Source organism: Lygodium microphyllum, chromosome 23 (genome assembly GCF_053477565.2).
Source record: "Lygodium microphyllum isolate KBCC chromosome 23, Lygodium_microphyllum_v1.1.10, whole genome shotgun sequence".
NCBI lineage: Eukaryota > Viridiplantae > Streptophyta > Polypodiopsida > Schizaeales > Lygodiaceae > Lygodium > Lygodium microphyllum.
Window position 1 is genome coordinate 22,969,951 of NC_141157.1, and position 11,301 is coordinate 22,981,251.

The following is an 11,301-nucleotide window of genomic DNA, read 5'->3' on the forward strand; positions in this document are numbered from 1 at the left end:
TCCTTTAAGCTATGAATGATTATGTACATGGCTCATTAAGTCATTTTATCTCTTGCAAACATTTTACTATGCAAATCTTAAACTCTTTTCATAATGCCTATAGCATTCTCCCCTTCACTCTACGCATGTAAGTTTAAATCTCAAAGCAAGTTGCCTTTATATGCTCTTTAACACATCAATCTTCTTTAAGGTCTCACAAGCTTTCTTACGAGTGTTCACGTCAATTAGATGATTGAGAATACCATCCTCGTTACTCAAACTTCATCATAGATAGCAACCACATCTTTCTTGTTTCATATGGCCAATGCTTCTTCATCTTACTACTATATTATTTTAGCTATAAGTTCGAAAATCCACGAACCTCCAGAGGGCTTCCCGAACCTACCCTCTTTTCCAAACCTCCCTTTTTCAATCAAAACCCTCTCCCCTCCTCTCTTTCTCACGTGCAATATCTCATTTTCTCTTCCCCTTCCCTTTTTTCATTAAAGCCTTCCCCTCCCCCCCACCTCCCTTTTTTAAATTAAAACCCCTTCCCCTCTCTCTCACTTACAATCTCTCTTTCTTTTCCCTATCCCCTTTTTAATTAAATTCTTCCCCCCTCTCTCTCTCTCTCATGTGTAGGGCCTAAGTTCTCTCTCTCTCTCTCTCTCTCTCTCTCTCTCTCTCTCTCTCTCTCTCTCTCTCTCTCTCTCTCTCTCTCTCTCTCTCTCTCTCTCTCAGTTAGATTAAACTTTTTAATTTTTTTTAATTAAACATTTTAAAAGCTTTTTTAATTTAAAGTTTTTCGAACGTAGTTTTTCACACATTTTGAGGAGATAGAATAAAAGAGAGAGAGAGAGAGAGAGTAAGTGAAGAAGAAGAAGAAGAAGGATAAAAAGAAAAAAACGGAGAGAGAAGGGGAAGAAAGAGGAAAGAGAATAGTATTTTTTAATTTAACATTTTTCTTCTCCCCCTCCCCCTCTCTCTCATGCGTAGGGCCTAGGTTCTCTCTCTCTCTCTCTCTCTCTCTCTCTCTCTCTCTCTCTCTCTCTCTCTCTCTCTCTCTCTCTCTCTCTCTCTCTCTCTCTCTCTCAAATTAAACATTTTAATGTAAACATTTTATTTAAGAGAGAGAGTGAGAGAGCAAAAAAAAGAAGAGGAGAGGTCATGCGTAGGGCCTAGGTTCTCTCTCTCTCTCTCTCTCTCTCTCTCTCTCTCTCTCTCTCTCTCTCTCTCTCTCTCTCTCTCTCTCTCTCTCTTAGATTAAACATTTTAATGTAAACATTTTATTTAAGAGAGAAAGTGAGAGAGAGAGAGAGAGAGCAAAAAAAAGAAGAGGAGAGGAAGGGAGAGAGAGAGAAAGAGAGAGGAAAAGAGAGGAGAGAGAGATAGAGATAGAGAGAAGGAAATGAGAGAAAATAAAAAGAAGAGAAAGATTTTGAACACAGTCAGAGAACTATAGAGAGAGAAAATATAAAATTTAAAAGAAAAAGAGAATTATAAAGAGAGAAAATATAAAATTTAAGAGAGAGTATGTGTGTGAAGAAGAGAAGAAAAAGAGAGGAGAGAGAGGGAAGAGAGACAGAGAGAGAAAATAAGAAGAATTATAGAGATAGGAAAGATAAAATTTAAAAGAAAGAAAAAAGAAAATAAAAATAAAAAAGAGAAAAAATCTTTTTAATTAAAATAATCTTACTACTATATTATTTTAGCTATAGGTTCGGTAAGCCTCGAACCTCTAGAGGGCTTCCCGAACCTGCCCCCTTTTCCAAACCCCCCTTTTTCAATCAAAACCCTCTCCCCTCCTCTCTTTCTCACGTGCAATATCTCATTTTCTCTTCCCCTTCCCTTTTTTCATTAAAGTCTTCCCCTCCCCCCCTCACCTCCCTTTTTTAAATTAAAACCCCTTCTCCTCTCTCACACTTATAATCTCTTTTTCTTTTTCCTATCCCCTTTTTAATTAAATTCTTTCTCCCTCCCCCCTCTCTCTCTCTCTCATGTGTAGGGCCTAGGTTTTCTCTCTCTCTCTCTCTCTCTCTCTCTCTCTCTCTCTCTCTCTCTCTCTCTCTCTCTCTCTCTCTCTCTCTCTCTCTCTCTCAATTAAATCAAACTTCTTTTTAAATCAAATCTCTCTCATATTTAATTTAAACGTTTTTAATTAAACATTTTAAAAGTTTTTTTAATTTAAAGTTTTTCCAACATAATTTTTCACACATTTTGAGAAAGAGACAGAATAAAAGAGAAAGAGAGAGAGAAGAAGAATGATAAAATGAAGAAAACAGAGAGAAAATGGAAAGAAAGAGAAAAGAGAATAGTATTTTTAATTAAACATTTTTCTTCTCCCCCTCCCCCCTCTCTCTCATATGTAGGGCCTAGGTTCTCTCTCTCTCTCTCTCTCTCTCTCTCAGATTAAACTTTTTAATGTAAACATTTTATTTAAGAGAGAGAGAGAGAGAGAGAGAAAGAAAGAAATAACAAAAAAAAGAGAAGAGGAAGGCAGAGAGAGAAAGAGAGGAAAAGAAAAAAGGAAAAGAGAGAAGAGAGATAAAGAGAAAAAAACGAGAGAAAATAAAAAGAAGAGAGATTTTGAACACAATCAAAGAATCATAGAGAGAGGAAAGATAAAATTTAAAAGAAAGAAAGAATTATAGAGAGAAAATCTAAAATTTAAGAGGAAGTGAGAGTGAAGAAGAGAAAAAGGAAAAAGAGAGGAGGGGGGAGGGAAGAGAGAGACAGAGAGAAAAAAATATAAGAGAAAATAAGAAGAATTATAGAGATAAGAAAGATAAAATTTAAAAGAAAGAAAATAAAAAAATAAAAAAGATACTTTCTTTTTAATTAAAATAAGGGGGAGAGAGAGAGAGAAAAAAAATATACAAAGAGCAAAAAAGAAAAAAAAAGGAGAGGGAGGGAAAAGAGGGGGAACAAAGAGAGAGAATTATAGAGAGGAAATATAAAATTTGAGAGAGAAAAAAAGAAAAGAGAAGAGAGGGGAGACAGAGACAAAGAGAAGAAAATGAGAGAAAATAATAAAGGAAAGATAAATTTATAAAAAAAAGAAAAGAAAAATTTTAAGAGAAAAAAAGAAAAAAGAGGAGAGGAGAGAGAATAAGAATAAGAAGAAAAAAGAGGAAAAGAGAAAGAGAGATGGAAAAAAAGAGAAGAGAAAATTCTTTTTAAATTTTAAATATTTTTTGAGAGAAAAGGGAGAAAAGGAGAGAGCGGGAAAAGAGAGAGAGAGAGAGAAAATAAAATTCAAAAGAGAGGAGAGAAGAAAAAGATAAAATTTAAAAGGGAGAGAGGGAGAGAAGAAAAAAAGGAAAATTAGGAGAAAATGGAAGAAAAAAAGGGAGCGGAGAGAGAGAGAGAGAGAGAGAGAGAGAGAAGAAAAAAAGGAAAATTAGAAGAATGAAAGAATAAAAGGAAGCGAAGAGAGAGAGAGAGAGAGATAGAGAGAAGAGAATATAAACATAAAGAGAAAATTATATATAAGAAAAAAGATAAAATTTACATACTTTAAGAGAGACTTAGGGAGGGGGAAAGAAAGTGAAAGAAAAAGAAGAGAGAATATGTAGAGAGAATTATGGAGTGAGAAAAGATCAAATTTAAAAAGAGAATTGAAAATAGAAAAAGAGAAAGAAAAGAGAGGAGAGAAAAAAAAGAAAATTTTTAAAAAGAGAATAAAAAGAGAGAAAAGAAGAAAAAAAGAAAAAATAAGAGGAAGAGAGAAGGAAAAGAGAGGAGAGGGGGGAGAACAAAAGGAGAAAGGAAAGAAAAGTAGGGAGAGAAAAAAAAAAGAGAACCAAGAAAAAAGAAAAAATAAACTAAAATAGAAGGCAAAGAAAGAGAGAGAAAAATTAGACATAGGGAATTTGGGGAAGAGAGAGAGGAAAAATAGCAAAGAGAAAGATGAGAAATGGATTGTTGAGCGAAGTTGTGCGATAGCACGACAACTTCGCTTGCTACTTCGAGGCAGCGAAGCTGCCGCAAAATGACCTAGCGTTCACGCGCACAGAATGCTAGTTGAGTATAATTTATCTTAATCTCAACTAAAGGCAACACTACCTTCAATATTCAATACTCTTGAAAAGTGACCTTTGTGGCATTGAGAACCTGCAAATCTATCCTCTAAAGAGGATATGATTGATTGAGAATATCATTGCAAGTTATGATAGTATTAAACCTCTCCCTTTACTTAACAATGTATATTTGATTTGTCAATCTATGAATGTAGTATAGTAACCTAGCCAAAAGCTAGTTCCAATGCTCTCGACATGTGAGCAATGCCTCTTGCGTGTAAATTTCATATATTAATGATAACTAAAAACTAAAAGGGATAGAGTTGGCCCTTTCTATAACAATGGTTTCATTATCCTATCAATTGGCACTCTAAAAGAGTTATCAACGAGTTGGATACAAGTAAAATTCTTCACAAGTTGATTACAACCTCAAGTTGAAGGCAAGGAGCTTGATAGGGAGATAAAAGATTAGAGTAGAAGATTGGGATATATCCAACTTGGTTTCTTTGATTTACAAGTAATGGCTTTGGGAAGGGGTCATAAATTACCCTATTGGTTGGTGCTTTGGAGTAGCTAGTGACTAGGAATAGAATAACTCAAATTTTATACAAGGAACTTTGTTATAAGACAGAGGATTGAGCTATATGCAACTTGGTTCCTTCTCGTGTGCAACTTACAAGCAACGACTTGGCAAAGAACCTGACCTAAAGTAACACTTCCAAGTACCAAAAGCTAAGATCATATCATAAGAATAAAGCTTAATAGGACATTAGTAAACATTCAAGAGTCTAGGAAGTAAAGGTAGCCACACTTTCACTAAGGAGTCAAAAAAACATGCCAATTCCATGTTCAATTCCATAAGATGTATTAAGAGTTGGTTTCGCACTACCGAAGTCTATATAAACCGAATAGACATAAGTTTACGGCTATTGATTGGCGCTTTGGAGGTAGACTCTCTTGAACCTCTTACTCCACTTAGGGTCAAGGGTCGACAAAAGGACAATGCAGCAGGTTCCCTATGAAAACCATATAAACTCTTTAAGCGATTGAAAGGCGAAGTGTTTCAAGCTATCCGAAATTCCACATAAATGTGACGAATGAAAATCCACCGCAGTGAACTGTTTTCGAAAGATTTCACTAGTTCTCGCACAAAACCTCTTTGAAACGCTGAGCAACGCTGAGGTTTTCAACAAGCAACCAATCAGCTTTTGGGCAGGACATTGCGAAAGCTGAGGGACTGTTGGTATTTTTCCGCTTATTTTTAGGGGCGCTAGGTGGGGAAGGGATCTTGCATGCTTTTATCGAGTAACGGTTACCCCATGACCCCACAGACGTCTTCTTCTCGGCAGTGAATAGAAAGTAGAAAGAAAGGAGAAATCAAAGTGCCTCCCTTTAAAGACCTGCCCTCGAGTCATTCAAAAACTTCGGTCCGAGGTTCGCTACTCGCATCACATGAAGATCCCATGAGTCTGAAAGATGTCTCGTGAACTTTGAAGGTATGGGCCTTAAGAGAGGTTCGCTGCTCGCATCACATGAAGATCCCATGAGTCTGAAAGATGTCTCGTGAACTTTGAAGGTATGGGCCTTGAGAGAGAGTCGCTGAAATAGCCAGGCACCCGAAAGCAACTTTATAGCAAGCTCCTGCCCCTGCATATTAAATGTAGAAAGGCAGCAAGCAATAAAACCTTCTAACAGGCGAGCCACGAATACACATAAAGCTCTCGAGCTATTACGCATACGATTAAAATTATTCAGTAAGTCTTTTAACAAATTCGAAATCACCATTCAATCCACTGTCCAATTCTAAAACACTCACCGCACAACCAGCATCACCTCCAAAAGGAGCATACCTTTCTTTCCCATTTCCTACCTTAATCATGCCAGTAAGCCTTGATGTTATTGAAAAACTCACAATCCATTTTTCCACTTCTTATCACACTCAATCACTAAACCACATGGAGCATGCAAAGAATCCAGCTTTACATTACAGCGTCACAAAGACAATTTTGAAATGCAAGCTCACGATGGATGACCGTGTGTGCAAGCAGTGCACCCCTCCAACAGCAGGGGGGGGACACAGACAACGGTTTGATCCAGGTTGGCCTGCACGTGCTGCAATTGAAGCAGACTGCTGATGTCTTCTATATGGAAATCTGAAATCTGAAACTGTGTAATCATTCAGGCTGATTGCTATAACATCAGGACCCCAACTTCCAAGGTACAGAAATCGCACGGACGATAAAAATAATCTCTAAAACGATAATGAAGCGAAAAGCCTATAACTTATCGATAAATTTAGTAAACATTTGAGAAACATATAGATTCGTGTAACCTCTGCGTCCACCGCCTTGAGAAAAACGAAAGGAACAGAAACGGACATCTAACTGAACAAGATGCAATGTCCAAAACGCTAGTCCATATTAAAGGCTAAGATAGTATCTGCTTTCAATTTTTCCAGTCAGTCATTAAACTTGCACTTTGGTTTTTTGTCCCCAAGTAAGTCCACAGGAATGCATAAGGCTGCATCTGTCACATTTTGCCTGTACACAAACCAAAACATAGCACCCGAACCATCAATTGCCATCTCCTCCGAAAAGATAGCCAAGAGAAGACCCTCCTCCAGGAGCTGCGTGCACTTTTGTGGATGGCCGATCCTGCAGTGGACGGAGAAACAGATGTACAGGGTATAATACAAGTTAAATGGAGCCATTATCTAGAGAAGAAGCAGTAAATAGGTAAAGCATTAGAACACATTTAGTAATGGCAAGTTTAACCCGTCCAAACGCTTACAGTAATGAAGTTCCCTGTGTTTTGACCATCAGCACGGTGGTAATTGTTTTGATTGTTTCCGAGCGTTCCTGCAGGGATGTCTGGATTGACAGGGTTTTCCTCGGTTCTATTGACGCTGACTTTGCTCGCTGCGGGCACAGAAGGCTGAACAGCTGCACTTTCCTTCGTTGTAGCATCTACATCAGTGGCCGCTTGTGCACCTGCCTTTGGTGGCTCATCGGATCCAAATAAGTACCCGAGGGAGCTCTGTCCTCCACCACTGCTCACCCCGCGTCCCATTCTGAGCTTCACGGATCTGTCCAGTAGAGTACGTAGCTAAACGTTACAGTAAGTAAGAACGGTACATTGACAGATGTTTGCCATCGCTGACGCAGCGGAGGAAACGAAAACCGAAAATGAACGAGCGCGCAAGTCAGGACGTGTAACGATCCCCAATGCCGCTACTTCCATGGTAGAAATGCAAGAGTCAAAGAGAAAATGCTGATGATGCAGGGCTAACCGAAGGTTCATGAGAAGAAACCTCTCAACAGAACAAAGAGCCTAAAATGGTAGACTAGGATCCAAGGGCGGGAAGGGGGGAAAAATTTGCAAAATGCAAGACCTAGCAAGCAGGAAGCAGACAAGATCGACTCAATGAAAATGTAAGCAAGACCGGTGAAAAATGGAGAACGCAGAACCTTTACAGGAGACCGACTCACATTGGACGAGAGACGTTGAGGAAAACCGAGATCCGATAAGCTGAGCATGAAAGCAGACAGGAACAGCAGAAGGGAGACATGAAAGGGGAGAAGGAAGGAAGTTACCTGGAACTGCAAAAAACTCCCGAATCGGCGCCGATGATAGGAAGAGGGGAGGCAAAGAGGGGCGAGGGAAGCAGGATGAAGAAGAGGACGAGATATGTCGATGCAAATGTGCTCCGTTTTTCCTTCTCTAGGCGCAGCCTTCTTATATTTTCCTATAATTGCAAGGGTCCAGGGAACAAAAGAGACCCCCCAAGGGACTCACAATCACACTCACAGAACATTACTAAACTTTCATCGTGATTCGTCCCTTGCCGGTCGCTGGAGTTAAATTTTCAGCCTTCACAAACATACCTAGGCTTAACGCACGAAGCTTTAGACCAAGTTTCACTATAATTCCCACATAGTGACTTACAACATCATGAGCCTCTACACGAGAAGTCACTGCATATCTAGCTAGGTATGCGGTTGGGAGCAATAAGCTACTAACCCGACCAAGCACTGTATATGTAGCTAGATGCACTTGGAAGCAAGGGGCTACCGCAATGTACTATTGGCCCAAACCCTTGCTCGCAACAAACACCACATAGCAAGCTAGGTGTGGTTGGGAGGAAGGGGCTACTGGCCCACAGGTTGCTACTAGCCCCCACATGACTAGCTAGGTGTGATTGGGGACAAGGGATTGCTGACCTACGATTCGAGCAAGCAACCTACTATCCCCAACCACACCTGGCTAGGTATGCGGTGCCTGATATTGAACACTACAAGGAAAAACAAGGGAAAAGAGCCCCTTTTTTTACATGGGAAAATGTCCAAAACTTCTTGTTGTGTGAGGCAAAATGATCTCGCTAAGCGCAGAAGTGGAAGTGAGGATCTAAAAATTGAAGCCCAGGGTCAAGAGTTCCATCCTCATGGGTAGGCATGAGGCACCTCTTGCAAAATTGAATTGTTGATGTAAAAAGAAGGGGGTAGCAAGTCACTAGGGCGAATATCTAAAATGGACTAATAGTTGAGCAAATTGCTAAGGGTATTAGGTGGCTAGTCACCATAATGGACATTGTAAAATGGACTAAATGTTAAATGAATTGTCAAGGAGGATATTGGGTAGTCCCTAACAAGAAATCATAAGACAAGAGTGCATTATATTTTCACACACGTACAATTGGGCGGGCCTCAACAACAAGTCTTATTACAAGCTTCCATATCAATGAATTAAATAACCTTAAGCATGTCAAATATATTAAAATTTTCCAAGAGAAAAAAGCTTTAAAATTATAAAGTTTAAGTAATAAATATAGCAAATATATATTAGTTTATTTATAATTTTCTTTGAACTTTTTAAAATAAAGGTTTTATTATATGTTCTAGTACTACCTATTTCAACATTACCTTTTCCTACTTACCAAAGGTACTGCCACCCACCATTGAGCCAACATGATGGTAGTTTTACTTCTTCAAAGCATAAATTCAACATGGGATTGAAGGTTCAAACCCTAACAAACTAATTTAACAAATCCGAAGACTTCTCAATACATGTGTGATTAGTTTGTATTCTCACCCATCCACTACTTAAAAATCAATTTGCAAAAGTTGGCCGCAGCTTCTATCTAGAGAACCTCAAAAATTGAAGTGCATATATGTTCTCTACATTTCATAAGATTATAAATAAAGAGGCAATAAATAGCAACAAAGGACCCAACCCTAGATTTTGCAAAGGCCAATGAAAAGTCCAAAACATCATGTGTCAAGTTGAGCGTTTAGTTCAAGCACACCACATTGCTATTGATCTTCAGGTTGGTTGATCCGTCCCACATCTTAATCAATACAATAACTTGCCAAAACATCAACTTATTTAGTCTAGATTTCTTTCCAACTTTTTGGAAGAAAAAGCAAAGGTAGATATTTTATTGATCGGCTTTTAGAGCTATTAGACCAGAAAAGGCAAGTAAAGGAATGATAACAAATTGGGTCGACTAGCTTTTCTTTCCTTGATCTCTTTTGGGAAATAAGGAAAATGGGCATCCATACCTTTAAAAGGTGGATACCCTCTCCAATGTTACCTAGGAAATAAACAAAACTAGTATGAAGGTCATTAAACAAATCCAATAGTTTGGATGTGCTAAGTTGAGAGCACAAGAGGACTTCTTTCAAAGAGGCCATACTACAACTTAAGAGTGACCTTAAAATTAGCTTACCAAGTTTTGTCGAAACTAAAAGCACTTTCTTTATTTCTAGTTTTTAATGGCCAATGGTCCCTACCTGACATTATCTGGTTTGAAAAGTGTGCTAAGAGTCCAAACTCCAAGTTTGTATCAAATGGTAACTCACCATGACATGGGCCCATTTACTCTAGATTTGGAGGCCCTTGTTGAGTAGCAATCAACAATACAACTAGTTGCCTCTTTGTAAGTTGGATAATCTATTCTAACTGAGTCCTTATTGCTTTTATTGTTTATTTATTCTGTATCTTAGCTAGCTTGTAGCCACATCTAAGCATATGTGCCCATCATGTTGATTTAGAGGCCACAGTTTTTGAATTACCAAAGCCTATATGCTTGCACTCCTCTTACCTCAACTTAATCCATGCCTATTTGGTCAACCACACATTATTTTGCAAATTATTTTAATGCAGATATTCAATTTGAAAGTGATACATGTACAACACTTATCAATAAAGCTAAAACATACACAATTGCATATGCACTAAAATACGTTAAAGATGCTTATTGCAACTCCATTCCAATGTGGTTTGTCTTTCATATTTTTAGCTTTAATTGTTGATACATCACATCATGTCTACCTTCATTTTGAATTTCACTAGTGGTTACATTAGTGATATGAAACATGGTAATCAATTTGATAGTTAAGTTTAGCTACCTATCAATAGTTTTTTTTCTCTCTCACTTTGAAATATTCAAAACCAGGATAATTAAGCATGGTATTTCAATGCTCTCAGCATTACAATTCCATGGACATGGGCGCATGCTGAGTTCCTTTATTCTTTAGCTAGCTTTTCATTGTCTTCATGCTCACCATACTTCATTTTCACATACACATTTGCTAACTAATATTAGGCTTTGGGAGGTTTTCCTTAGATTCCTAAAATTGATGTGCCTAAGAAACTCTTAAAAAAATCCTCCATATCTTAGGCCATAAAAGCCATAGATAATTTATGAAGCTTTGAACAAAGGAATAATCATCCCTTAAATGTTCTGCCACTTTCGCTAAGCATCAACACCATAGGGTTTTATTTTACACTTTATTCCTTTAAAGATTATTCAATGACTATGAGAGTCTCTTAAATTATTGTTCAAGAAAAGATATTTGAAGTGTGTGTGAGTTCTACATTAATAGGAGTGTGGCCTTCCCTCAATGCAAATATCAAGCCCAAAATATCTTCAAAACCCTTGCTCGTGATTATTGGTTGTAAATTGCTTTAACAAAACAAAGCTCATTTCTCCTCCTTCTCTTCTCCTTTACCTCTCATCACTTCTCCTTTTTACTAAACACAAATGCACACATAGAGTACATACACATATCACACACCTCCCTTTAAGTATTTCCCTAGTTTTCATTCATCTCTATTTTATTTTTGGTGCACTTTACTTCTTATTTGATTCTTTTACTCTTCATGATTGCATGAGAGGAAAGTGGATAGTAGGCAAAAGAAAAGTGATCATATGTAAGAGAATACCTAAAAGTTGTTTAAGCTAAGGGGTTATTTAATTCTTAGTACGCTTTATCCCCTCCTTGGCCCTCTCCCTCCTCATATT

General features: G+C 37.9%; 1 protein-coding gene across 1 annotated transcript; it reads right to left on the reverse strand.

Moving 5' to 3' along the window:
- Positions 1-6,358: 6,358 nt before the first annotated feature.
- LOC148015969 (protein SPIRAL1-like 2) lies at positions 6,359-7,797 on the reverse strand. Its single transcript, XM_087664291.1, has 3 exons — positions 7,592-7,797; positions 6,789-7,083; positions 6,359-6,652 (listed from the first exon to the last, which is right to left on the reverse strand). Exons 2-3 carry the CDS (start codon positions 7,065-7,067, stop codon positions 6,572-6,574), a joined length of 360 nt encoding a protein of 119 aa, XP_087520417.1. The 5' UTR covers positions 7,068-7,083; positions 7,592-7,797; the 3' UTR covers positions 6,359-6,571.
- Positions 7,798-11,301: the final 3,504 nt, after the last annotated feature.

Bases quoted from the DNA above. Each gene is read 5' to 3' on its own strand.
- LOC148015969 (XM_087664291.1), bottom strand. From the start codon at position 7,067: ATGGGACGCGGGGTGAGCAGTGGTGGAGGACAGAGCTCCCTCGGGTAC. The intron at 6,653-6,788 runs GTAAGCGTTTGG...CGTCCACTGCAG, and splicing joins ACACAGGGAACTTCATTACT to GATCGGCCATCCACAAAAGT.